Source organism: Trematosphaeria pertusa (assembly GCF_010094035.1).
Source record: "Trematosphaeria pertusa strain CBS 122368 unplaced genomic scaffold BU26scaffold_8, whole genome shotgun sequence".
Classification (NCBI taxonomy): domain Eukaryota; kingdom Fungi; phylum Ascomycota; class Dothideomycetes; order Pleosporales; family Trematosphaeriaceae; genus Trematosphaeria; species Trematosphaeria pertusa.
The window spans coordinates 1,436,452-1,461,763 of NW_022987219.1; the positions used below are offsets into that span (position 1 = coordinate 1,436,452).

The 25,312-nt window shown below is 53.4% G+C and overlaps 9 protein-coding genes across 9 annotated transcripts; 6 read left to right on the plus strand and 3 right to left on the minus strand.

Annotated features, from left to right (window-relative positions):
* Window positions 1-478: 478 nt before the first annotated feature.
* Window positions 479-5,178, minus strand: BU26DRAFT_331882 (uncharacterized protein). Its single transcript, XM_033822192.1, has 3 exons — window positions 4,732-5,178; window positions 3,305-4,669; window positions 479-3,253 (listed from the first exon to the last, which is right to left on the minus strand). Exons 1-3 carry the CDS (start codon window positions 5,066-5,068, stop codon window positions 666-668), a joined length of 4,290 nt encoding a protein of 1,429 aa, XP_033683343.1. The 5' UTR covers window positions 5,069-5,178; the 3' UTR covers window positions 479-665.
* Window positions 5,179-5,465: 287 nt separating this feature from the next.
* BU26DRAFT_551664 (uncharacterized protein) lies at window positions 5,466-7,402 on the plus strand. The gene is made up of 2 exons (XM_033832116.1): window positions 5,466-5,975; window positions 6,030-7,402. Exons 1-2 carry the CDS (start codon window positions 5,571-5,573, stop codon window positions 7,329-7,331), a joined length of 1,707 nt encoding a protein of 568 aa, XP_033683344.1. The 5' UTR covers window positions 5,466-5,570; the 3' UTR covers window positions 7,332-7,402.
* A 1,122-nt stretch (window positions 7,403-8,524) lies between these two features.
* Window positions 8,525-9,893, plus strand: BU26DRAFT_506063 (mitochondrial uncoupling protein 2; the record flags this gene model as incomplete). Its single annotated transcript, XM_033826886.1, has 6 exons — window positions 8,525-8,591; window positions 8,662-8,709; window positions 8,770-8,819; window positions 8,901-9,096; window positions 9,231-9,669; window positions 9,728-9,893. The coding sequence occupies 6 exons, from the start codon at window positions 8,525-8,527 to the stop codon at window positions 9,891-9,893; spliced, it is 966 nt and encodes a 321-aa protein (XP_033683345.1).
* A 217-nt stretch (window positions 9,894-10,110) lies between these two features.
* Window positions 10,111-11,645, plus strand: BU26DRAFT_485941 (twinfilin-1). The gene is made up of 2 exons (XM_033825901.1): window positions 10,111-10,247; window positions 10,298-11,645. Exons 1-2 carry the CDS (start codon window positions 10,229-10,231, stop codon window positions 11,263-11,265), a joined length of 987 nt encoding a protein of 328 aa, XP_033683346.1. The 5' UTR covers window positions 10,111-10,228; the 3' UTR covers window positions 11,266-11,645.
* BU26DRAFT_520042 (uncharacterized protein) lies at window positions 11,426-13,135 on the minus strand. The gene has a single exon (XM_033829211.1). The coding sequence runs from the start codon at window positions 13,129-13,131 to the stop codon at window positions 11,602-11,604; it is 1,530 nt and encodes a 509-aa protein (XP_033683347.1). The 5' UTR covers window positions 13,132-13,135; the 3' UTR covers window positions 11,426-11,601.
* Window positions 13,136-13,454: 319 nt separating this feature from the next.
* Window positions 13,455-14,648, plus strand: BU26DRAFT_428321 (uncharacterized protein; the record flags this gene model as incomplete). Its single annotated transcript, XM_033823777.1, has 2 exons — window positions 13,455-13,605; window positions 13,654-14,648. The coding sequence occupies 2 exons, from the start codon at window positions 13,455-13,457 to the stop codon at window positions 14,646-14,648; spliced, it is 1,146 nt and encodes a 381-aa protein (XP_033683348.1).
* Window positions 14,649-14,743: 95 nt separating this feature from the next.
* Window positions 14,744-15,736, minus strand: BU26DRAFT_531674 (Isochorismatase hydrolase; the record flags this gene model as incomplete). The annotated part of the gene is made up of 2 exons (XM_033831047.1): window positions 14,744-15,217; window positions 15,260-15,736. 2 exons carry the CDS (start codon window positions 15,734-15,736, stop codon window positions 14,744-14,746), a joined length of 951 nt encoding a protein of 316 aa, XP_033683349.1.
* A 1,242-nt stretch (window positions 15,737-16,978) lies between these two features.
* BU26DRAFT_506068 (uncharacterized protein) lies at window positions 16,979-23,664 on the plus strand (the record flags this gene model as incomplete). The annotated part of the gene is made up of 11 exons (XM_033826887.1): window positions 16,979-17,094; window positions 17,143-17,643; window positions 17,683-17,926; window positions 18,090-18,386; window positions 18,600-18,824; window positions 18,948-19,579; window positions 19,631-20,212; window positions 20,327-20,706; window positions 20,768-21,120; window positions 21,179-21,472; window positions 21,520-23,664. 11 exons carry the CDS (start codon window positions 16,979-16,981, stop codon window positions 23,662-23,664), a joined length of 5,769 nt encoding a protein of 1,922 aa, XP_033683350.1.
* Window positions 23,665-24,493: 829 nt separating this feature from the next.
* BU26DRAFT_565750 (uncharacterized protein) lies at window positions 24,494-25,216 on the plus strand (the record flags this gene model as incomplete). Its single annotated transcript, XM_033833430.1, has 1 exon — window positions 24,494-25,216. One exon carries the CDS (start codon window positions 24,494-24,496, stop codon window positions 25,214-25,216), a length of 723 nt encoding a protein of 240 aa, XP_033683351.1.
* Between the last annotated feature and the right edge of the window lie 96 nt (window positions 25,217-25,312).

The window sequence follows — 25,312 nt, forward strand, 5'->3', positions numbered from 1 at the left end:
GGCAGACGGCCAGGGTCTACGCGGAGATCGAAGATGCCCCCCGGGAAGGTCTGACCACGTGATATATGCACCTCCCTGTGCAAAATAGCATAAGCGTCCGTTCAACGTAGACTCCACGAAAGAAGAAGCACAGCAAGGCGAGGTCCAATCACTTTTCATTCCATCGCGCATAGATATATTCACCATATTGACTTTCCTTCGTACGCCTTCCAACCAAGATCATCCAACGATTCCATGAACCATGAAGAGCAAGTAGCCCTTCCGATTCAACACCATTCACCCTTTTGGTAAGCGATTTGGGGCAGAAACGCCGCGACCAATAACCCCCGTCTATACATATACAGTTGCACCACCCTAGAGCGTGTGGTATTCGCGGAAAGGAAGAGAAGTGTCATATCGTGATAGAAAGTGCCCTACGTGATATCCCAAGCCAAAAGTGCCAGCCGTGCGCCGTGCTGTTCGTGCGATGAAGAATATGGGGTATGAGTATATGTTCAAGAAAAGGGGGAGGAAGATGGGTCAAGTAAGATTGAAGGTATGACGAGCGAGGTGAAGGCAAGCTCATCTCATGCCGCGCTATGCCATGCAAGTGGGGAGATATCGGAAGAGCAAGTTAGAATCATTTTCAAAAATCCTCGGAATGCAGGTACAAAAGAAAATTGAAGTTATGCCTCCACTGCCTGGGACCTAGGCCCGGAGACGTTGACACGCTCGGCACCTGAATCTTCCTCGTCGCTCGTCGCACCGTGGGTCGACCTACGCTCCTTCCTGGGCGACCCCTTAGGTGATTCTTCTGCGATCTCACTCATCTCAGAGTCTGCGTCTGAGTCGGTGTCATGCCCATTGATGGATTTTCGATAGGTGGTCGGAGTGATTGTCTGGGAAGATACGTGGCGTTGCTTTCGAGTTTCGGATGACGACGGGCGCGGAGTGCCGTCGTCAGGCTCTTTGGTCGAAGGTGTGGCCAATATGGTAGTGGTGCTGTCACTGATGATGCTACCATCCTTCTCGTCCGCCGAACCGGCCTCTTGCATCGTCTCTTGGGCTTGCTTTCTTATCTTCAATCTCTCCTCGGCAGGAGTGTTATGCCAATCAGGACCGAACTGGATGACAGATGCTTTCTTGCCGTGGACCGTAAAGCTGCCGTGGGTGCGTGCGAGCCCTTCACTTTCCTGGGTATCATCACTGACGACTGTGGAAGCAGAGTCTCTGGCTTTGTGGCCCCGGCGGTGAGAGCCGCTGCCATGCGAGTCTCGCAATGTTCTATGTAGACTTCGTCTGACCTTAGAGCGAGATTCAGGGGATCCCGTGAAGGCAGCAGGAGGTTGATCGACATCCGATTCAGATTCACCATCCAGACGCAGTCCGTCGGTGGCGGGCATTTCTGGCGTCTTCTGTTCTGCTTTCTCGCTTTCGATCGGGGGCGGCGTAGCATATCGCGATCCTGCATCAGAGGCACCGTCCGAGCTTACTGCTGTATCATCGACAATTGACACAGAAGGCCGGTGATCGCGCGGAAAGAGCCTGGGAGACTGCGCGGTAGAGCTGGTCATCGATGCTCGGTGGATCGAGGAACGAGGACTTAGGGAAAGGGGAGGAAGGGTGAAATGGGCTGATGGATGGTTCGGGCTGGACTGCCGAGAGGTTTCCGGGGGTGTCTTATAGGCATCCTCACCAAAATCAGTGTCACGAGACGACTTTGTCCCAGGCCGAGCAGAGGATGCAGCGGGGGATAGGGGTGGTTTGTGTCCGCCCGTGATAGAACTCCCTTTAGAGCTTAGACGGGCGAGTGAACCCAACTTCGACGCCTTAGTGGATTGCTGGGGTGTGAGTTGTGGCTGCGATGGCTGGGAAGATGATGCCCTGCGCTCAGCCTTGGTGGGGCCCTCCGTGGTGGGAAGTCTCTCTTCTTCCAAAACTTGGGCGAGGATGTCGCGATGGCACTTCATGCGCCATATTTCGATGCGAGACCACTTCAACTTCGCAGCTAATCGACCCGCGGCATGGATAACGAGATCTCTAGTCTTTGGTTGAATAGGCGCTAGAATCTGGAGATGCCTCGCGTCTCTGAGGCGAGCCTCGAGTTGCTTGATGGAGTGGGTAAGCCTATCTTCAGATTCAGTAATCCGTCGTTGCATCAACTCTCGTCGAGCTTTCCTCATCTGCTGCTGAAATTCCTTGTCAATCCCGCCGCTTCGGTGAGTGACATCGCCAGTCGGCGAGGATATGGTCTTGGCTGAATGCGAGGATTCTAACCGCCGGATTGCGCGATTCCTCTGGCCTTCGTACAGGTCTCCTAAGAGCCCTCGCGGTCTGACGCCCAGGGTCTCAAAGGCTGCCGTATAGTTCAGCAAGCTGACCCAGTCATTGAGGTCTTTCTCGCTATCGGCCAGGAAGGTCTCCTCACCAGCCTTCGAAAACATAACAAAGGCGTTCTTGTGCTTTTTGTACGTATTGTCCACCAGAGCTACAGCTCCGTCCATAGGGATAATGTGATCTTGTTTGAAGTCTTGCAGGGGAGGCTGGAAGACAACTGGGCTCGACTCTCCGTGTTTTTGATGAGTGTCGTGCTGATGCATCAAATTCTTGGCCCAACTGGAGTTGCGGAACAAGGAAAGGCCTGAGCGAGTGAGAACCGCGCCCCACTCCTGCCACGGCGACCGTGCTTTTTTCCGTTTGGCATCCTTTCTCCAAAGGACACCAACCTTAGTCACGGGCATTTCGACAATGCCCACCGACGTTTCCAGCGGATTCTCCTGGGTATCTTGCGACATGAACGCTTCAGGCCTTGACCGCGAAGAGACGATCTGGATGATGCCATATCTTGAGAACGATTTCCAAAGGTTTCTGGTGTCAAGGGTCGGGGCTGTCCCGAGGTAATTGTATGGGTCGTCCAGGTTCATCACGTCCCTAATGTTCGGGCGTAAGGCGTCGAGTTTGCCTTCGAAGATAAGAGTATATGGATCTATTGGTTCCCGGGTCGCCTTCTTCGCCGGATCGGCTATTGGGCCTTTGAGAACAGCTGCCCGCTTGCTTCGGCGGGAGGATATGGCTTTCAGATCGACTTCATCCTCGATGTGGATGAAGGGGGTATATACAATGTTGTCGTAGATACATCCTAGGACGTCTTCGGAGACGCCATCGCAGGACGAATTTTTGATGTAGTCGCCTCTCTGCATCTTTCGCTTGTTGTTTTTGTTGAAAACGTCCGTATGCAAAATCACGATGGAGAAGGAGATGAAATACGCCTTGTCTACACGTTGTTAGTAAATACAGGAGATAGATGATGGGGCTAGAGGCGGACCTGGATTAATGTAAATGCCGGGGTTGCATTCGTGGTATCGATCTGCGAACCCTTGCAGGACGCGATCAATCTGTTGTGTCTCCTTTGGTAGCTCGACCTGCATGAGCAGCTTTCGTATGGCCATGTCTATTGGGTCGCCAAAGAAAGCGAATCTTCGCATATAGCTCCGCAGCACCGCGAGCATGAATGGGTCGTCGGTCTTGGTGAGGTAGCTAGGGATAGCGCTCTTCTCGATGTTGTTCTCCTCCATTCGCTCGAGGTAATGACCCGGTGTCTCCCCTTCCTCGCGTTGGGGTAGGACCAATGCTTCGCGGCTGATATTTAGCGAGTTCTGGTGAGACGACAAGCCCGAGCCTACGAAGCCGTGGGCGGGAGAGCCGTGCCTAGGGGAATGTGGTTCGGAGTTCTGACGGAATCTAGAGCTCAAGCCAAATAGATTGCTCAGGCTACTTCTTCCGGCTGTCGAGGTTGAGTTCCTTCCGCTTGTGGCATACGGTGGCGTCGGTGGCGGAGCGTCGTCGGAGCGGCCGCCCAGAGAACCCATCGTGGATGACCGACCCCGTAATCCGAGACGCCTTGGAGCTCCAGCATTCGGCGATGAGCGCGAGGAGCGCACAGACTTGGTGGAATCGTTCCGAAGGAGAGACCCTGCGCTGGGTGAGGTAAGATTCAGAGAGGCAGCGGTCAAGGCCACTTGCGAAGGCGAAGGCATGGGTGGCGTCTTCGCCCCATTCTCAACGTCGTGCAGGCGCGAGTGGTTGAATGCGGTCAACGGGGGACTCTCTCCACCAGGAGAGTGATGGGCGGAGCCGCTGCTCACACCGCTGGTGGAAGCCCGTGGGGTCGCTGGCGCAGTATCAGGAAATTCGGGAGGAGAAATCTTCATAGGAAGAGGGAATAAGGATGCGCGCTGCTTCCGCCGGCCAAACCCGAATCGCCCGGAGCTCGTCTTCGAAGTCGGCCGCGGTCTTGGAGTGTGCTCGAAGGAGACATGGCCACCAGAGCTGCCATCGGAGCGTGACGATTCGGACGCCCTAGGAACGGGAAGGGACAGCGTGGAGGTGGCTTCCGCGGATTCGTGGGGGGATTCGGTAAGCGTGTCCGGGCGCTGGCTCGTCGACAGTCGCGACGGGTCCTCGACCAGATTGTTCTGGCTCCGCATGAAGCCAAACGGGCCCCTCTTGATATCCGCGCTGCTCTTCTTGTCCATCGACTTGCGCAGGATGCTCGGCCGCTCGGCTGACCCCGGATCAAACGAGCGTCTTCGCAGGCTAAATTGCTGCAACCTCCCTCTCTTCTTCGGCGCGGCCTCGTCCTGTTCGCCCTGCTCGACCATTGTGGGCGCGGTGGTGATGATTGCGGGCGCTGTGGTAAGGTACGTCAGTGCTGATCGCAATTAGGTACGCTCGTGGGGAGCGGCATACTACCTGCGGCAGCGGGCACGGCTGGCACCGGCGGTGCGTCTTCGGCGGCCTGCTCTTTCGCCTTCACCGACAGCTGCGATTCGGAGGCATTCCGGAACCTCATCAGACTGAAGCGGCGCGTATTGGGCGTGTGCTCCTGCACGGGCGGGGAGGGCGGAGGGCCGTCGTGGTCTGCCCGGGCGCCATCCTCAGACACAGCAAGATGGTGGCCCGCCAGATGCTCGGCCGACTTGTTCAGCCGCGACTTGTCGCCGAGCTTGAAGAGCCCGGCCGGGTCGAGGGTGCTGCGGCGGTGGAGGTCTTTTTCGCTGCGATTAGGACGGAGGGGCCGCAGAGGCATTGCGCTCGCGTGGACTAGCAGCTCATCTATGCAGCTGTGCGTCGTACAGCGCGGGACATGGCACAGTCGGGGGTGGAGATGGCGGAGGAGGTCAGGATGGGGTCGGATGTGCGCTGGTCGTAAGGCTGAGGTCTGCCAGGGTCTCTTCGCTCTACTGCAGTGGTTGGCCGGGGCAGAGGCTGGGGAGAGTGAAGGCTCGACAACGCGACTCTGTCACGTCAATGCTAGCAGCAAGTGAATGTGAAGTGCCAGCAACGGCTGCGGAGAGTGTCAGGGCTGTCAAAAGGGCCGCGGCGCATCTGGCACCCGTATGCGCCGTCCAGATGGCCGAGCCAACTGGTCGGTGCTGGGGCCCTTATGTCATCCGCAGCTGCCCTCAGGCATCCACCAATTGCGCCTTCATTGTCGCGGTGCACACGACCACAGCACTTCCACCCATGGTCGCTGGCCCCATTATTCCCCAGATTCTTTTAAGCGCCCTTTGTAGCCTTACATTCTCGCTATGCGCCAGCCAACATTCGCCGTTCTGAGCCTGCTGCTCCTCTGTCCCTCGCTCATCGCTGCCGCCCCGCACGAGTCCACACGGTACCACCGCGATCTCAGTACCGCCGCCACGACCCACAACACACCGCGGCCCTGGCGTAGATTGTCAGATGCCATAATTAGGAGGATATGGCGGCTCCCAGACAGGCACAGGAGCGTGGGTGCCGGTAGCGACGGCACTGAGGCAACGGGTGACACGCCCGACCGCAATCTGCTCGCGCGGTATGGCGAGGACATGGTGCTGCGCTTCAACATCAGCAATGCGGAGGAGGCGTCGGCCCTTGCGGAAGCTTCCGATATCCTCTTCCTCGACGTGTGGGAGTTCAACGAAGACTGGGTCGACATAAGAATAGCAAAGGATGTGGTGAGTCCAAGCACGTTTGTTAGCTATCCAGCTCTCGTCTTACGCGAGAGATAGGTTCCTTCGCTGCTCGGTCTTCTGCCGCCGTCGCTCCAGAAAGCCCACGTCCCCCTGATGCAGGACCTGGACCTTGCTCAAGCTATTTTCGATTCATACCCCTCGCCTTCTGCCACGCAGCCACACGACGGCGACCGCTCATATTCTCCGAATCTCAAGCCCGGGCGCCACCATTCCGCTAAAGGACACCCCTTCTTCAAGGACTACCAACCCTTATCCGTCATTAACCCGTGGATGAGCCTCATGGCCTCCATGTTTACTACACACGTTCGTCGAATCACCGTGGGCATCAGCTACGAGGGCCGCGACATTCCAGCTTTGCGTGTAGGCGTTCACCCCACCAACAACGACCAGGCTTCATCTCCTCGTAAGACGGTTCTCGTTACCGGAGGGGCTCATGCTCGCGAATGGATTTCTACTAGCACTGTCAATTACGTCGCCTGGAGTCTGATCAATGGATACGGCAAAGACCGCCAGATCACTAAACTGCTTGAGCAATTTGACTTTGTCTTCGTTCCAACCCTCAACCCTGACGGATATGTCTACTCCTGGGAGACAGACCGCTTGTGGAGGAAGAATCGGCAGCCGACAAGCCTCCGTTTCTGTCATGGCGTAGACCTCGACCGCAGTTATCCGTTCAGATGGAACGGCGATATAAAGCCGACAAATCCTTGCAGCGAGTCCTTTGCCGGTGATGCACCTTTCGACGGCGTTGAAGCCCAGCGCTTCGCCGAATGGGCCAAGAACGAAACCCTGAACAACCACGTCGAATTTGTTGGTTTCTTAGACCTCCACAGCTACTCCCAACAGGTTCTGTACCCATATGCCTACTCGTGCCATGATGAGCCCCCCACCATTGAGGACCTCGAGGAACTTGCGCTCGGTTTGGCCAAGGCAATCCGAATATCGCGAAAGGGACACATGTACAAGGTTACTTCAGCCTGCGAAGGAAATGTCGCCTTGTCGAAGAATGCGAAGGATAAGAAAGACAAGGTCATTCTCCCCCGCATCGAGTCGAGTGGAGGCAGTGCTCTCGATTGGTTCTATCACGAACTCAGAGTCAAACATGCTTTCCAGATCAAACTACGGGACACGGGAAGCTACGGCTTCCTGCTGCCGAAAGAGAACATCATCCCAACAGGAGAAGAAATTCTCGACGCAATCCTTTATCTCGGTCGTTTTATGCTAGGCGAGATCGGGTTCATGGCTGAAGCACCTACGCAGACGGAGCTTGTGAAGGAGCCTCAGCAGGATAGGGATGGCGAAGACGACGAATGGGGCGATTCGCCATTGGAGTTGTGAGCGTTACCGATTATTCGATTCTTGTATTGATACCAGGATACGGCTTTAATCCAATTTGTTGAAGACTTTCCAACCCCTGTATTCCAGTCAGTGAGGCTTTTCGCATGTGAGTTCTCTTTATTACCTATGCTGGAGTCATGGACCAAACTGCGGATTCTTGCTGATCCCTGGCATACTTTGTGCTGGGGAGTGGCTTTACATTATAGCGAAGATGATCTGACGGTCTGTCTGAGGGCTAATAAATGCAGCCAGAAGTGTGCCTTCGAAACGTTCTCTGGGGGAGTTTCCGTTTGGTTGGCGATACACTAGCCTGAGACACTCGCCCGTGCCGCCACGTTTATCCAGGGATTGATATTGCGGCTCTCGAAAGCTTTGTCCGGGCGATGGTTCACACGCCACTTTCAAGGCTCCGAATAATATTCGTGCACGTGCGTCATCGGACGATCTCGGAGTGCCCCGCATCGAAGTGCGGCTCTTTGCCGGCAACGTCATCTTTCACAAGCCGAGCTTTCACCACGAGCCATGATTCACATGAGCTCGTGAGAGCAGTCGTCACACGATGTCACCGCCCAGGATTCGGTCAAAGTTTGACAATGCGAATTCTCGAAGCGTCTGCGATGGGCAAGAAATACCTGGCCTGACCAACCAGCTCGGAAAACAATTCCTGAGCTGCCGATCTCAGGCCGAAATCTTCAACTTCCGCTCGTCCACCGCGCGGATCTGGGGTATAGTTCGCCTTTCTGCCCGCCAAGCATCACCGATACGCCGAAATGCACGATGCGGGACGAACGCGCGCTCTTCCTGTCCAAGCATCGAGTCTGGGCTCACGCAGGGCCGAGGCTCGGGCGGAGCAATCATGTCCTCGCACCCGCGGATGGCTGGCAGCTAAAAGAATATGACTGACATGATTTCCTTGCTCTCGATTTTTGGTCGTCTCTCTTTCGCTTTTGTCTCTGCTTTCGTCTGCCTCGTGCTGCTTTCCCATTGCATCTGGGGCGGTTTCTTTGTTCATATTTCAAAGCCGAGGAATTTCATAGCTAGCCATAGCTCCAGAACCGGGGAAGAGCTCGGAGGAGCACACCCACGCCGCGTCATTATTACTGTCCCAGATCCCCACGTTCGAGCTCCACAGCTCCGTTCGACCTTCGCTTTTACGCTGCTCTTCCTGAGCGCGTAGCTCACAACCACACATCATGTCTGCGAAGTCAACACAGGGACCAGGCGGCAAGCCGCCCGCTTCCGCCGCCACCAACTTGATTGGTATGCTTCAAGTAGCTGGATTAGAAGCTCTACGAGCTCGGGTTACCCAATGCTAACATTACTTGCGCAGCTGGTGGAGGTGCCGGTATGATGGAAGCGCTCGCGTGCCATCCTCTCGGTAAGCGCATCTCCATGCGGGAGTTCAATCCAGATTGAATAGAGCTCACACTGCGTTTAGATACCATAAAAGTTCGAATGCAGCTGTCCAGACGAGCCCGTGCACCAGGAGTAGGTCTCCTCCCACAACGCTTCCGACGCATCTCCGCCTCAGCCACCCAGAGCGTACATAGCTGACAGCATTGGTTCCAGGTTAAACGACGCGGGTTTCTCCAAACTGGAGCTGAGATCGTGAAACGGGAAACTCCGTTGGGTCTTTACAAAGGCCTCGGCGCAGTTCTTACAGGCATCGTACCGAAAATGGCGATACGATTTACGAGCTACGAATGGTACAAGCAACTATTAGCGGACACTAAAGGCAATGTTACTGGGCAGTCTACTTTCTTGGGTGAGTTATAATTTCTTCTGCTGTCGGAACCTTGCTTTGAACATCTCTCTAGGCATCTTGTAAGATTCACTAGTTCTGGTCCCCAGCTTTCATTTCATCGAAGTTTTGGTCAACATATACTAATAACATTTCAGCCGGTCTCGCCGCTGGTGTTACCGAAGCCGTCGCCGTCGTCACTCCCATGGAAGTGGTCAAGATCCGACTACAAGCCCAACACCACTCAATGGCGGATCCCCTCGACATCCCCAAGTACCGCAACGCTGCGCATGCTCTCTATACAGTTGTCCGCGAAGAAGGAGTGGGCGCTCTATACCGTGGCGTATCCTTGACAGCACTTCGGCAAGGGTCAAATCAAGCAGTAAACTTCACCGCGTACTCGGAGTTCAGAGCAGCACTCCAGAAATACCATGGGCAAACAGACTTGCCCGGCTATGAGACCATGTTTATTGGCCTGGTGTCTGGTGCTATGGGCCCCTTGAGTAATGCGCCGATTGATACAATCAAGACGAGGCTGCAGAAAACGCCCGCGGAGCCGGGTCAGACTGCTATTCAAAGGATCCTCAATATCTCGAAGTAAGCACTTACATTATCTCTCGTACTCGAAGGCGACACATGCTGATCCTAGGAACAGGGACATGTGGAAGCAGGAAGGAAGCCGAAGTTTCTACAAGGGTATCACGCCTCGCATCATGCGTGTCGCCCCGGGCCAAGCCGTCACCTTCACTGTCTACGAATACCTGAAAGGCGTGCTAGAAAAGGGCAGAGAAATGCTGCCTGGTGGAAACTACGAGGAGTAACCCGGCGTGGAGATTAATAAGGGTTTAGGGATGATATCCGCGGCGCAGATCGATTTGGGCCGCATCCAGCATCGTTGTTGATTCCGTTGTATATACGCACCGTTTTTTAAAAGCACTCTCATGGACATTCAGGAGTGGTAGACAGCATCCAATTAGAGGAGCGATCCATCGCCAAGGCTGCTTCATCCCACCTGCCCCGCCCCACCACCACCCATCATAAACACAGCTTCGACTTCTTAACGCCCACCACTACAGCACAATTGCATCTCGTCGAAGCCTTCCCTTTCCATAAGTTTCTCCAGCCTGATTCGACCTCACTATCTGAAGTCGCAAACATGCAATCAGGCATCTCTGGTAATCATCTCCCAGTCCGCCTCCTCCGCATACCTAACCTCCGCCCCCAGCATCCCAAGAACTGCGCACCGCCCTCGATACCCTCCTAACCTCCTCCTCCCAGCGCGGCCTCGTCGCCACAATATCCAACGAAACCATCGTCCGGGGCCCCACCATCCCCTCGTCCTCCCCAACCTTCCTCGCCGACCTCGCAAACCTAACCCCCCACATAAAACCCACCGAAGCCCTATACATCCTGCTCCGGCGCGCTGACAGCGTCGCCTCCCCCGACAAATCCCTCGTCGCAGTCACATACGTCCCGAATGCCGCGCCGGTGCGCCAGAAAATGCTGTTCGCTAGCACACGCCTGACGCTGGTGCGCGAGCTGGGCGCCGATCACTTCGCGGAGAGCATCTTCTGCACGGAGGCGGCCGAGCTGACCGAGGGCGGGTGGGAGAAGCACGTCCAGCACACCGAGAGCGAGAACCCGCTCACGGAGGAGGAGCAGAGTCTGAAGGACATCAAGGAGGCCGAGGCGCTGGAGTCGCGCGGCACGCAGGGCCAGAGCCTCGTGCAGGGCGGGCGGCTCGCCATACGCGCGGACGCGGACATTTCGTCTGCGTTGAAAACGCTCGGCGAAGGCGGTAGCGACAATCTGGTCCAGCTGCGCATGGACGTGCCGACCGAGACGCTGCAGCTTGTTTCCTCTTCTCAAGTCTCGCTGTCCGAGCTGGCCTCCGCGATCGATGCGACGGAGCCGCGGTTCTCGTTCTACCGGCATAGCGATGCGGAGTCGAGTATTGTTTTTATTAGCACGTGTCCGAGCGCGGCGAAGATTAGGGAGAGGATGCTGTATGCAGCGAGTCGGAGTAATGTGATTACGCTTGCGCAGAATGAAGGTGGGTTGAAGGTGGCGAAGAGGATCGAGGCTACGAATCCGGGGGAGGTTACGGAGCAGGTTATTGCGGATGAGTTTAGGGCGGAGGAGAAGGAGGAGAAGAAGGGATTTGCGAAGCCGAAGAGGCCGGGACGGAGGTAGCGTGGGCGTGAATGGAATAGAGACCTCGAGAGAAGCTGCTGGTCAAGCTTCGTTCTGCACGAGAGGTATGGCTTGATAGAGGGGCGGTTTGGTAGAAAAACGCTGGGTTTGATCACGATTGGATCACGATTGTTGAGGGATGAAACCCCATAGGACGGTGCATGATTTGACTAAGGCAATGCTTTGATTCAGTGTTGATATGCCGCCGTCGAGGGATCCGGAGTGCCAAAGGTATCGCCACTACAATACAATGTAGCACGTCGCAGTACGCGGCCGGCTCCCTATAGCCATCCCCGACATATAGGTCATGCACAGGCGTGTCTATTACACTGCCTGCTAATCCTCGTCCCTCAAGAAGCCACGACTGATCGTCTTTCTCTCCATCCTCGTATTCTCTACCTTCGGCCTCCCCTTCTTATCCCTTTTCTCCGCCCGCCTCCCCTTCAACCAATGCTCCCGGATATTCTTCGTATTCTGGTTTACTTTCGGTGCCAACGCCAAATTCTGCTGGGCCAACACAGAGACATTGACTGATCCCTTCTTCACATCCTTGATAGGTTTCTCGCCGCGCTCCAGGAACTTAATGTGCCGGTTCAACTTCTCTTGCCGTATTTCTTCGGCAGTCTTTCCCTGACGTACGGGAGGCGGGGTGGGTGGACGCTTGTCGCCCGCGGCTTCGAGGATGGAGTCCGGGAGGAGGGCGGGGAGGTTGTTGATGTCGACGTCTAGGGATGTCGACAGAGGAGATGCGACGCGTTGCGGCTTGGCTTGGGTCTTCTGGAGTCTTCTCGCTTCCTTCTCTTCTCGCTTTCGCTTCTCTGCTTGCTCCTCTGCGATCCGCTGTGCGCGCTGCTGTCTCTTTAGTTGTTCCTTTTCTTGCTGGGCTCTGTGAGCGCGGGCAGCTTCCTTCTCAGTGGCTATTGCCTTTGAAGCTGCAGTAGCGGTGGTGACCATCTCGGGCGCTTCATCGGAATCGCTTCCACTGGCATCGTCCTCGCCTTCCATCAACGCGTCCGCCTGCAGGGCTTCGAAAGCTTCATATCGGGCGTGGCCTTGCTTATTCATCTTAACAGCATCTGGACTGTCTGTTGGCTCTTCGCTACCAAATCGCATATGTGTCTTCCGCGACTCAGGTTCGGGGGCAGGGGCGGAATCTTGCATGGTGATGGAGGCCTCGTCGCTCTCCCAGGTCGATGAAGGAACCTCATCGGGATATTTGGGTTCAGACCTTTTAGGCTCTAGAGGGAGCGAGTCACGCGACGTATGTTTCGTCGCGTTCCTATCACGCTTTTCTTTACTACCCGCTGACGTCCGCGCTTGGACCTTACCAGCGTCCTTGGGAGTCGAAGGGCCTTCATTCTCTTCCGTCGCTTCTGGAGCCGCATCCACAGACCTGGATTCCACAGTGATCTTTGGACTTGCCCGATGGCTGGTCGGTGTCTCCGCCTCGTCATTCGGGCTATCACTATTTTCTTTTGCTCTTATTGGAACGGCAACCGCAATCGTATCAAAGACCTGGTTATCCGGCTCTTCCACAGGCTCGTCATCCTGCACCTGGGCATCTTCTGCCTCTTTTGGAGCCTCGTCCTCATTCTCTACCAAGTGTCTCCTCCTCTTACTAGACGTAGGTGTCTCATCCACATCCAATTGTCGCTTTCCTGTTCCTTTTCTGGTGGACCTTCGCGGTGCATTCTTCACTGGAGTGCTCGTCTCCCTTCCTCTTCGCGTTGTGACCATCCCGACCTTTGGCTCAGGCTCGTGCTCGTAACTTCGTGGTGTGGTTTCTCTTGTGTCTTCTACCCTGCTCTGTACCGACGGCGAGCGACTGAGGACTTTTCTGGTGGCGTTAAAGACTCGCGCAAACATGACGGTTGGGGAATATACAAAATTTGTACTGCCAAGCAGAAAGTTCGAGCGGGGTCGGATTTATTTTTCTCCTAGCGCCTGCCCGGACCTCCGCTGAAGCTTGAGCTCAGAGCTCCTCCATCATCCCACTAGGATGTTTTCTTGTCTATAATTTGCTAATGTCCTTCCGTCCGACAATATCTCGGTCTCTTAGGCCGTCTCTCAGATCTGAGCCCTGTATCTTCTGTCAACTGCGCCAACACTCTCAAACCATCCGTCGCTATGCATCCGCAAAAGCGTTTACTGGGCGGAAATGGGAACCAAGCGGGAAGAATCCCCAGGAGATGCGAACCAACAATCGGCTCGAATATTTTAATTCGGCCAAAGATCTGCTTGCCGTGAAACCCAACGTAGCTGACCGGATTGTCGCCGAATTTGAGGCCGCCTCCAAGGATAAGGTTGACCCTGCGACCAATGTGCGGCAACTAGCCAAAAGTATGTCCCATTCTCAGTTCAAAGGGCTTGCCACTGATCTAGCTCTAGAATACAAGCTGCAACTAGGAGACCTCACATACATTGCCATTCCAATCCTTCGAATACCCGACGTAAAAGATCCGAACGCACGCCTTCCGCCCAGCCAGCACCCAAATATAGCCGCCCGTCTCCTTCTCGCATGCAGTGCCGCTAAAGAGTACTTAGCGACTCTGCAGATACTCAGCGCCGTATATCTCAGCACCATGGACGGCTTCCCAACAGCTAAAGACATTGTCCGTCTTTTCTCGACGGCCGAGATCGACGAGTGCAAGAGAATGCTGGAGACATTAGCAGAGGAAGGAAACACGGATGCTATGACATTGCAAGGGCAGTTCTTGGAAAGAGCTGGTCAACAGCAGCAAGCACAAGCTTTGTACGAAAAGGCCTTGGAGAAGTGCGACACGAAGTTCAATCCGATGATTCCGCATCCGATGGCGGAACCTAGAATGCCTCCATGGACCGCTCTAGGGCTGATGATGCAGTCTAAAAATACTCCTCAGGCGCGAGCTAAAGCCAAGGCGGCTTTTGAGAAAGGGGCCGTCAAAGCCGATGATCCGCTTGCCTACTACCATCTCGCCTCTTTTGAAAATGGTAGGAACACAAACTGGCTGAAATACATGAACAAGGCCGCCGCCTCGGGTCATTTAGAAGCCCAGTACAACCTCGCAAACTTCTACATGGACGTTGGAATGGATAAGACTGCTCTTTCAAAGGATCGCAAGATTACCCGGGCTATTACATGGATGACACAGTGGAGACAAGGCAGTGCTGACAATCTCGCACGTGAGTGGTTCAAGGTCGCTGCTGACAGCGGTCATAAGCCTTCGATGCTGGAGCTAGCCGAGCTCTATGGCATCGAAGGTGATGAGGAGAAGTCCAAAGATTATTTGCGACGCATGGCAGAATCTCCTCCAGCTAAGAAGACGGAGAAGTGGCCGCAGCTGGCCGAACTGGCAAGAAAACGGCTTGCTGGGGTGAAGATTGCTTTTCCCAGGCCTGTGTAAGAAGCCCGCAAGTCTTGTGCATGTATTTCAAACGTACATCATTCGAGATACCCCAGAGTCGCATTTGAACCCTCCATTTGCGTCCGCTTCGTTTCTTACTTCTTCATACTCTCGACACCCTTCGCAAACTCTCCACAAGTGGTACAGAATCCAAACGTTTTCGCAGCATTAAACTCAAAGCATTGCTGCGCGAACTCCGGACTCGTTGTCCCGCATCCATCGCTCAGCAAAATGCAATCATATCCCTTACTGAACGAGTCCGTGAACGACCCTCCAACGCACTGGTCTGTGTTCACGCCCGTAAAGAAGAGCGTCTTGATTCCCTCTTTCTCGAGGAACTCTTCGCAGTCGGTCTTTGAGCCCCACATCCCGCTCATTCGGTTCTTATGGATCCAGACATCTGGGTTGTGCGGGAGCTTCGTGCCCTCCTCGTAGATAGAGGCCAGCGGTGGATAGAGTGCCGCGTTCCACGTATCCCGCATAAGCAGACGTCCTGCGTCTACCTTCTTCCCGTCATCCAGCTCCACGGTTCCGCATTCAGCTCCCAAACCTCGATACATAGCCCCATTCTTCCCGTTTTCCAGCAGCACATGGCCACCCTGAAATCTCACATCCCCAAACTTGTCCACGCTCACGCTGTTCTCGCCTGCGCTGAAGTCCTCCGCAAACTCCTCTTCTGCCGGGATAGAGAAAAACCCAAACGCCCTCTTCACCGCCGGCGGCATCTCCTTTACATCTTTCTCCGTAAGCCCCCAGTTCAGCCAGATAGTCCTCATGCCAGCTTTGCGCGCAGCGGGGATAGCGTGCTTGATGAGTTGCTCACAGGCCGCGTGTCCTGGACCTCGGTTGCGTCCGAAGGACTCGGAGAGGAAGAAATTTTGCATGTCGATGATGACGAGGGCAGACTTAGAGGGGCTGATTGTTATGGGGGAGGTTGTGGTTTGTATGGTGACCTTGGGCTCCAGGGTAGATGCTGTGGGGGAGGAGGGGTGCGTGAGGTCGAAGCCATGGCTGGTGTGGTGGAGCCAGAAGTTTGATGGGGAGCCGATGAGGGCTTTGCGGTGTTGGGAGGCGAGGGTGGAAGACATTTTGGTGGGTGAAGCAAATGGCTTGCCGGAGGAAACAATGAACTAGAGAGGTTTAACGGAAATAACAAGTTGCCCCAAGGATTCCAAGCCCTTTTCCAAGTCCTTTTTTGCGTTCAGTGCTTAAGAGAGGGCTCGTAAACCCAGCGCGTCGATCTCCAGGACACGGACGAAGCGAGAGGGAACGCTAGAATGACCGAAGAGAAAAGAGACGTAGATATATCACTGCTTACCGCCGTAAAGGGAAGGTCTTAATAGTAAGCATACATCTCGATCGCCACTTCTGCCGCATGATTGTAGATAAGAAACGATCCCGTCTCCTAGCTCTTTGCCGCTGGCGGGGTAGATGTGCTATTGTCGGCAAATGCGACTCCCGCGGCCGTACGCAATGTGCACCCTATCTATACCTCAAACCTTGGGAAATCCGGGGAGAAGCATAGAAAGTTTATCAGATTTTAAAACGAAGTTTGAGAGGGCCTTGGAAAAGGTGTAGTCCTATGGCGCTAGTCCATATGTAAAGGAAGTGCACGATCCCGGAAATGTACATGCAAACGGGGGGTTTTCAAATAGATGATTAAGACTACAATACCCTCTCCTTCACATGCGAAGTTGTCGCAGTAATATAAGATCGTGCATGTTGCAAAAGCAAAGTAAATGCTGGAGGGATTAGTCAGCCATTAGTCATTAGCGCGGGTGGTCCCCAAGCCTGGCGTCTCAGCCTTCTCCCACTCGTACCAGGCACATTTTGACTCCTCCGCAAATCCGCGAATTCCTCTTCATCTTTATGGATTTGACGCACCGTTGACTATCCGAACAATAGGCAAGGGATGGATCTAACGGTTTCAGATGTTTTCGCAAGACGGGGACACTCGCTGCCTACGTCTAGTCCTTATATCCTAAGGGGAGGCTTTGCAGTTTTCATCTGCAGATAACGACGATGATGCATGCTCATGGGTTCGCTTAATGCTTCACCGGCAACGCTATGGTCGCAGAAGAGCGAGACTGATGGCAACAGGACCTTCTCAGCCAACCATGAAGTTCAGCCTTTCCTCTCCGCACCAGTCAAGTTTCGTCAAGAAATAAGCCTGGCGCGTAGAGGCGGTTGTGGCTTACAACACTGACCAGGGAGTATGCAGAACGCGGGGCTGTGCTTCCCGATAGGAATGTTAAATCCTCAGCCTACTCCACCTGTCTAAGAAGATCCCCGACATCAACCCCATCATCGTCAGTATTGCGCAGAAAGTCATGGCATCGCAGCAGGACGCCAGACTGCTAATTAACACTATCCGGCAAGAGACGTCGTTAGACGGTACCCTTGGCCAGAGCACGATCGCATCAGTCATCCGCAATGCACTTAAGATGTGAGTGTTCTCGGAGTACTGTCTTAGGTAATTCCTGATGTCGCCCAGATTATCAGAGCAGATGTACGATAAATCTACACACTTTCTCCTCGAACTGCTCCAAAATGCCGACGACAACGCCTATGCGTGCGCAACGCCAACATTGAACTTTTCCTACCGCCCTGGAAGCCTCCGTGTCGATTGCAACGAAGTAGGATTCTCCGAACAAAATGTTAGAGCCATCTGCACAATTGGCGAGAGTACCAAGACAGGACTAAACAGATCCACGGGATACATCGGCGAGAAAGGAATTGGCTTCAAGTCCGTCTTCAAGGTGGCGGACGTTGTATGGATCTCTTCACGACATTTCAGGTTCAAGTTTGACCGCAGACAAGATATGGGCATGATCACCCCACAATGGGAAAGGTTTCCTGAACCGACGAGACCTGGGTACACATCGCTCTACATGAACCTCGCTGCCGAGTATAACGAGGAGGAGCTTGTGAAGGACATCGTCTCGTTCGACCCAACTCTGCTCCTCTTCCTTCGGCGTATTAGAAAGCTCAATTTGTCAGTGACGAGTGCTGATGGGAGCATTTAGTGCACTAGCCTTTCTCGAACCGACACAGTAGATTCTGGTAACACGATGGTCACGCTGAGTCATGGCAGCTCTTGCCAACGGTACCTCATTGTGAGGTACATTGCTACGCACACGACACCAGAAGTCAAACGTCCCGGCTGTGTGGAGTCCGAGGTGTTACTCGCGTTCCCTACTACAAGGCGGACGGAGGATTCTACGAGCACCACTCTGGATGTGTATGCTTTCTTGCCCATACGTGCCTACGGTTTTCAGGTATGTGTCAAGCTTCGCAACTGCTTCTACTTTTTCCACGGACTTACAGAGCTAGTTCATACTCCAATGCGATTTCCTACTGACTGCCAACCGACGGGGAATCGACGAATCTTCGCCATGGAACCGCACATTACGCGATGCAACTGCTGCTGCTTTTCTGCAGTCCATTTCTGAGATCAACGCCGGACCGTTAAAATACGACTGGCCTCGTTTTGTTCTAACAGGAGAGATTTCGCCTGTCTTTGACCCGGTACGTGAGCACATTCTTCAAGGACTCGCTGAGAAGAGGATTCTTGAATCTTGGGGCCGTGAAATGGCTGTTCCGTCGGCGCTACTCTATGTACCGCCGAAATTCCTGGACGAAAAAGGCATTCCTTTCACTCTCCGGCCTACAACTGCTCGGCAGTACCTGTCCCCATTCTACTCCAGTTCGGATTCCGAAGCGCTCGGTCTGATAGGTGTACGCACCCTCTCAGATCGAGACTTCTTAGTGCACCTACAAGCCATGATAGAGTCTAATCCTAGGATAATGCAATCTCGGCCCTGCACCTGGCATGCACAACTATCCAAGGCATTGCTATTGCTTTTTGGCAACATAGAACTGCGAACAATGATCAGCAAAATGAAGTTGATCCCGCTTAGAGACGGCACTTGGACCCAAGCAGCCGACTAGATACTGTTCTTCCCCATGAAAGAAAAAGGTCCCCATATACCGGAAGGCATTTCCATCGACATAATCGAACCCTCTGCAGTAGTCCATTCCGATCGATATGACCTCCTTCGACGGATGGGCGCTCGTGACTGCGATGCCCGTGATGTTTGCGGGCAGATCGCAAAACTGCATAGCGGAGATAACTTCGACGCTCTGAGATTACGTCGAAGCGAACTCATCGCACAGGTGCGTTTCATGCACCGAGCATGCTGGCAGGGCGAAGGGCTCAAGCTGTGGTTTGCAACGAGGAAGGGAGGTTGCAAACGCGGTCCGCAGCTCTATCTACGCGTAGACTCCGGAAAATCGCAGCTATCCGGGATCTCAAAGAAGATGGATACTTCGTTTGAATTCATCCACGATGATTACCTGCACGTTCCTGCGACAGAAAAGGCGGCATGGATATCCTGGTTAAAGAAGACATGCGGTATTTCGGATATTCCTCGTCTTGTGGAACCGGGCACATTGCTCCTCTCTAACGACTTCCGCATCCTCCTTGCTGCTTGCCAGTCTCGGGATATCCTATTCCTGTTACGGGAGAATTGGTCATACTACTCTCAGTGGCTCGAAAATGACGCGGGGGCCTCCCCGATTGCTCATGGTCGGAAGCTACCGGAACAGGTTGCGAAAATGCGTCCCCTAGAGGGCTTGAAGTCGCAGCAAGTTCGGTGCTGTAACAGGTTTTTTGCGTTGGAGAAGACCATCCTTCCGATGCTCGATCCGATGTTGGACAACAAAGCTTGGAGTCCAACAATTGAGCTCTATGATCCGCTCAATACCGGCTGGAAGATTCTATGCCACCTCGGAGTTGCTGTGGAAAGGAATGCGCAATACTACATCCGGTGTCTCGAGGCATTGCGGGGTAGTCATGCCGATGCAACTACCTTGACTCACATATACACACAACTAAGTGTTCGCGACGCCCAGGAAGGCGACTTCATCAGGTAAACCGTACTCCAGGGTCGCCTAGCCTCCACTTTGCTGAAAATTCACAGGGCTGCACTTATGAAAACTCCTCTAATCTACGTATCGTCGACTTTTCACAGTTCAGCTTTACCTTCCTGGAACACTGCTTCCGAATGTATAGCGAAGGGCCTCCGACCCGACTTAGACTATCCTGCCTGCAGGTACTTCTTCCGGTGTCTTCTCATGTGGCACAGTGGCGAGCTCGACCGCCTGCTCGCTCAGCTGTCATACCTGGATCAGTCGACTTCTTTCTCAGATATTTCACGACTTTTCCGGGACATAAGCACAGCCATCCAAGGAGTTTCGCGTATCCGCACGTTTCGGCTGCCCGATAATCTATACCGTAGCCCGATATTTCCCATTACGAAAAATGGGTCGCAGGGCGAATTTGAGTTCCTTGCGGCATTGGTTGACCCATTAGGCTTGCCAAACCCTTGGTTCATCGCAGATCGAGATCACCTAAGGGTCAGCTTCCAAGGCAAGCTCTCCCTGTTGGCATTTAATACAGAAGAGTTGGAGTCGATGGAACATTTTTTTGGAACTATTCGATATGGAAGATCGGAAGTTGTCAATAGCAGTCAAGATGGACGCCAGTCCGCACGGTCACGTCGGTGTGCACAGCTCGTACACGGACTTTCTCAGAGATCGATCCGTCTTTTTACAAGCGTCAGTGAACAACCACTTCGTTAATATGGACTCATTGCTGATACACGTGGTTGAAATAGCTTGATTCCAAAAGCGCACCCTACTCGCCATCAGCTATCCAAGCAACTTGCCAACCTCGTAGTTTGTGTGGCTGCCGAGATCGCTCAGAGCTATACTGTCAAGGTTGAGGGCAATGACGTAGTTGGCACCGTTGAAAGAGGAGACGTCGCCCTGTCGTGCATGGACGGTATGCTTCGAATTTTCATGACGGAGGAATCCGTCTCCTGCGAATGTCCGCCGTACGAATTGATGGACCTCATGGCCAGACATTGCTCTATAGGCCCCCACACAAAGCATCGGTTGCTGGTCTCCCTTGCGCTCTCGGATGATAACATTCACCGAATCCAGACAACATTCCGTAAGGAAGGCGTTAAACTCAATCTTCCTCCTCCAGACGATAGTAAGAGAACCCTCGCTCAGACCGTTTATGCGATCGTCACTGGATGGCTAATCTTGTGTAGACTCGTTGAGGCCAGAGGTCCAGGCAAAGCGCTATGCTGGGGCTTCCGGTGATATCCCTTCCATCCCCTCTCCATTTGGCTATACTCAGAGAGCGCCCGTGGATGCTGGAAATGCACGCTATATTCCTTCTGAAAACGAAAGAGCTGATAGGATATGTCTCTTGACAACAGAGGAAATTACCCAGCATGAGCAGGGTCGACTACCGGGAAAGGCTCAGTACGAAAAACCATCCACATTGCTGCTTTTCAGCACTACGAGAAGAACGGATGCTTCTTTTCTTCAGGATATGCTTCAAAGCTGGCCGGCTGTTGCCAATGTGGATGGTAATGCCTACTATCTTGGAGAATTAATGGTGTGTGATTCCTGATTCTCCCTTCAGAAAATCCGGCTAACTGATTTCCCGGACGAAGATGTCACAGTATTTTCAACAGCACATCGGCACGAAGTACAACCCCAATCTTCATTGGACTAGCCGTCTTCGAGCTAGAGCAGGCCATGACGCTTTCGATGACCGGGACAGTTGTGCTTCATTCACTTTCGCTGAGCATGCGATCTCTGCTCGGATCACCGAGCTACTAGCCATGTGTGGCGAGGCAGATGCTATATCTGGTTGTTTCGATCACCCTGTGTATCATTTTGACATTGCTGTCATGTTAAACGAAGACTCCACTTCGTTTCATTTGAACATCGCACAGTTAGACCGGGTAAGCCCCTTGGAGTGCATCTTGGCCTGACTAACTTACTTTTGAAGATGCGGAAATTCCAGTACGATGATCGGGAATTAGCACCCAAGAACGTGCTCATTCTGGCCATAATTAGGAACTTATACTCTGGACTTCGGTATGAGTTCTATGTCAATCCATGGGCATTATACACTGCCGACTATTGGTCACTCCATGGTCTATTCCCTTTCGAAGTTCGATTCAATACATCGACACAAGGCCCTATGCCCGGGCATGACCATGCAAATCTAGGATCGCAGAACAACCGAGCATTGGCTGCATACGAGCGCTCTAACCCGCTTGTCGTGGGTAACTCTTACATCAGGTTGCCTTCGGCATCTTCTTGCGCTCCGACGCATACAAGCCATCGTGCTGGTCTTTCTGCACAGCCATTGCAGGCTGGAAGCACGATCGTTGGCATGTCTAAACTAGGCCGTTTCCATAAACTCCGATACGAGAGATTACCAGAGGGAAATATACGCCTCCTACAGCTTCTTCCCGGGCTTGAGCATGAGCCACTTCGAGGCGTAGTATATCACGTACCTATGGAATGTCCGGGCTTTTATAGAGCCTTGTCCTACGTATGGGGCAATATTTCCCGAACGGAGCGACTATGGACGCCTGCTGGGGTACTTTCTATCACCCAGAACTTGAAATTGGCCCTTCAAAGCCTTCGATCGAAGCATGACCCACTAACGCTATGGGTCGACAGTGTTTGCATAGATCAAGATGATCTAAGCGGGAGCGAGAAGGCGATGCAGATTCGTCTATTACCGCGCATTTTCCAACAAGCGATATCGGTCCTTGCTTTCCTTGGAAACCACAGCGAAAGCCAAAGTGCAATCGAGACCTTGATGCAGATAAGAGCGAAAGGAGCAGTCAAAACTTGGCCGAGAGGATTACCCCCAGTGCCTACCTCGTGGAGTGCCCGAACAGTGCCAACCCCTAGCGATCCGGCGTGGGAGGTGGTGATGAAGTTCTTCGAGAATCCCTGGTTCCGCCGCGCCTGGGTGGTGCAGGAAGTAGTTCTTGCTGCGAGTATCCGAATCATTTGTGGGAAGTGGGTCGTTGACTGGAACGATCTGCTAAGCGCCACCGAGACCGTTGATCGAGAGTACCACTCCAATGTGAGCGGTACGTCGTCAAGAGTCTATCCTTGGGAATTCTGCCTTGAATTAGCACGACACAGAGAGTGGGAGGCGAGACAAACGCGGTGGGCATTGGTCAATCTTCTCGACTCTTTTCGATACCTTGAAGCCACCTATACACGGGACCGATTCTTTGCTCTCCTTGGATTCGCGTCAGATGGTGCCGACCAAAGGTTCGAACCAGACTACACTTCCCCATTAGAAGTTGTAATAAAGAGATATGCTGCGGTATTCATCGAGCAAGGCAAAGTGCTGCAGCTGCTCTACCGAGCCGGATTGGGGTCGCATCCTTCCAGATTTCCGTCTTGGATCCCCAACTGGACGGTATTGAAAACCCCCAGCATATATGAGGCGTCTTTGCGGGGTAAGAGGTTCTGCGCCTCCTGGATTGATGAGCCTGGAGCGGAACATGATAGTCGGACTGATGAGCTGAGCATCCGTGGCTATCGTCTGAGTTCGGTCGATGAAGTTGCTACGGCGAGCAATGTCCCGGATGAGTGGTACGAGTACTTCGCCCAGATTGACACCATGGTGGAGTCACTTACGATCGGGAATCTTCGTTCTCAAGAAACCCATAACGACATGATGTGGAAGATTCCTATTGCCGGAGTTTTGTATACGAAAAACGCTGGGGATGAGAACGTGGATCTCCGAGCGTCCTACAACGCCTTCCGTTTCGAATTATTTCTTGCGCAAATCAAAAAGCGGAAGAATCAAGAAGGGCAGGGCAAATCGGGACCCACTTGGGGAAACGGACTCAACTACACAATCGCACTGCAAGAGAACGTATACGGCTGGAAGTTCTTCACGACTGGCGGAGGTCTTGCGGGGCTTGCTCCTCCTTCGACCGCGGCCAGAGACCTAATCTACGTGTTCAATGGCGGGGGCGTGCCGTTTGTTCTTCGCCGCAGCGAAACTAGGGCTGGAGCGTATTGCCTGCTAGGGGAGTGTTACGTGTATGGGCTTATGAATGGCGAAGGAGCGGAGATGTCTTTGGCGGATGAAGAGTCCATCCGACTGCACTGACTTGAATGGGCGTTGATGGCATGTTCTTGTCTTACCTAGCTAGTTCCGCCGAATACGGCTATGTCTTGCCTTATAGAGCCTCTTAATTCTTTCAGGTGGAAGATGTTCTGAGAGGCTGGTAGCTTAACCGAATATAGAAAGGCGTGTTTACGTAAGCTTGCATCCAATTCCTAATTCCATTCCTTCGTCTTTCTGCAGGACTTCTTCCGAATTGTGCCCATTCAACCATCAGCCATCCGGTCAATTGGGTCATTTGACTGCGCCTCCACTAAGGATACCTTTCAAATGCCAGCGATGATGCAGTGTGTTCTCTTAGCCCGTGAAGATGGCCTGACGAGGCGCCTTCATCAGCTGCACGGCGCCAGCTCCAGCCAGCCATAAAGTCATCCCACCATGATCTGAGTTGGGGTCCGACAACATCTGTTGCACACAGTATATTGTCCAGATTTTCTGGGACTTCATCGCACACTGGTATCGCGTTCCTCATCCTTCCAAACACCCAGCGTCCAATGCCTCGGACTACGAGAACGCGATTGAGTGAGTGGCTCGACTTCCTGAGCCTAGGAGACCCGGAGTATAATGACGAGGCGACGTATGAAGAGTATCTGAAGGAGAGAGAAGTATGGCGAAAAGAGTGAAAGGGACTCGTCCGCTGGTTCTACGTATGGTGTGCCATTCCAACGATTGTCCTCATTCCGATCGTATCCCTTTACGTCCGTCCGCTACTGGTCAGAAAAAAAATTTCCCACTAGCGATAGCCCGGATAGGCGACAGTATTAATGCTCTCCCATTGAAATACAGCATTCCCGTGGGTGCCACGTTTGTCATAATGTACCTCTTAGCACTCCGCGCCTTCGCGTCAGACACTTCCATTCTGATTCGAAAACGATTTGCGATTCTTGGGAGCTTCCTTAGGCTCCAAATAAAATGGAAGCTTCTGTCTATGGGCCATATCGAGGCGGGTACGGTCGATCCACGAACGCATTCTGAGCGGTGCCTAGCAGACACTGCCCAGAGGTATGCTTACCGGCCTCTTCGGGATGGTGACCAAGAGATTCGTCTTATCAAGCTGCTTCCCGGAAACCCGGCAGATGCCCTACGTATCGAGATTGTACATGCACTCCTGGAGAAAGCCCCTATTTATGAAGCTCTTTCATATGTGTGGGGCTGCCCTCAGCCATCATACAGAATAGACTGTCATCAGAGGAAGTTAGAGATTTCAAGAAACTTGTATGTTGCACTGGTTTATCTTCGGAAGCGCTTTCACCGACGGACTCTGTGGGTGGACGCTGTGTGCATCAATCAAGAGGATGGTAAAGAGCGGGAACGGCAGGTCAGGCTCATGGGTGACATATACAGCTCAGCCAATAGGGTGCTGATCTGGCTCGGAGAAGAAGACGCCGCCAGTGACAAAACGGTCGACTCGATGACGATGATATCGGGAAAGTTGGCGAAGCTGCTGGGCCGACATTCTGGATTAGTACTTCGCCATGACGGACACCCCTACGAGGAAGAATCGCGAGCGATCCTCGAGTTCTTCGATCGCCCATAGTTCAAGCGCGTATGGGTCTTTCAGGAGGCCGCCTTAGCCCAAAATGCCTCATTCCTATGCGGCAATTGGTCACTTCCATGGAAGACTCTGAGCGAC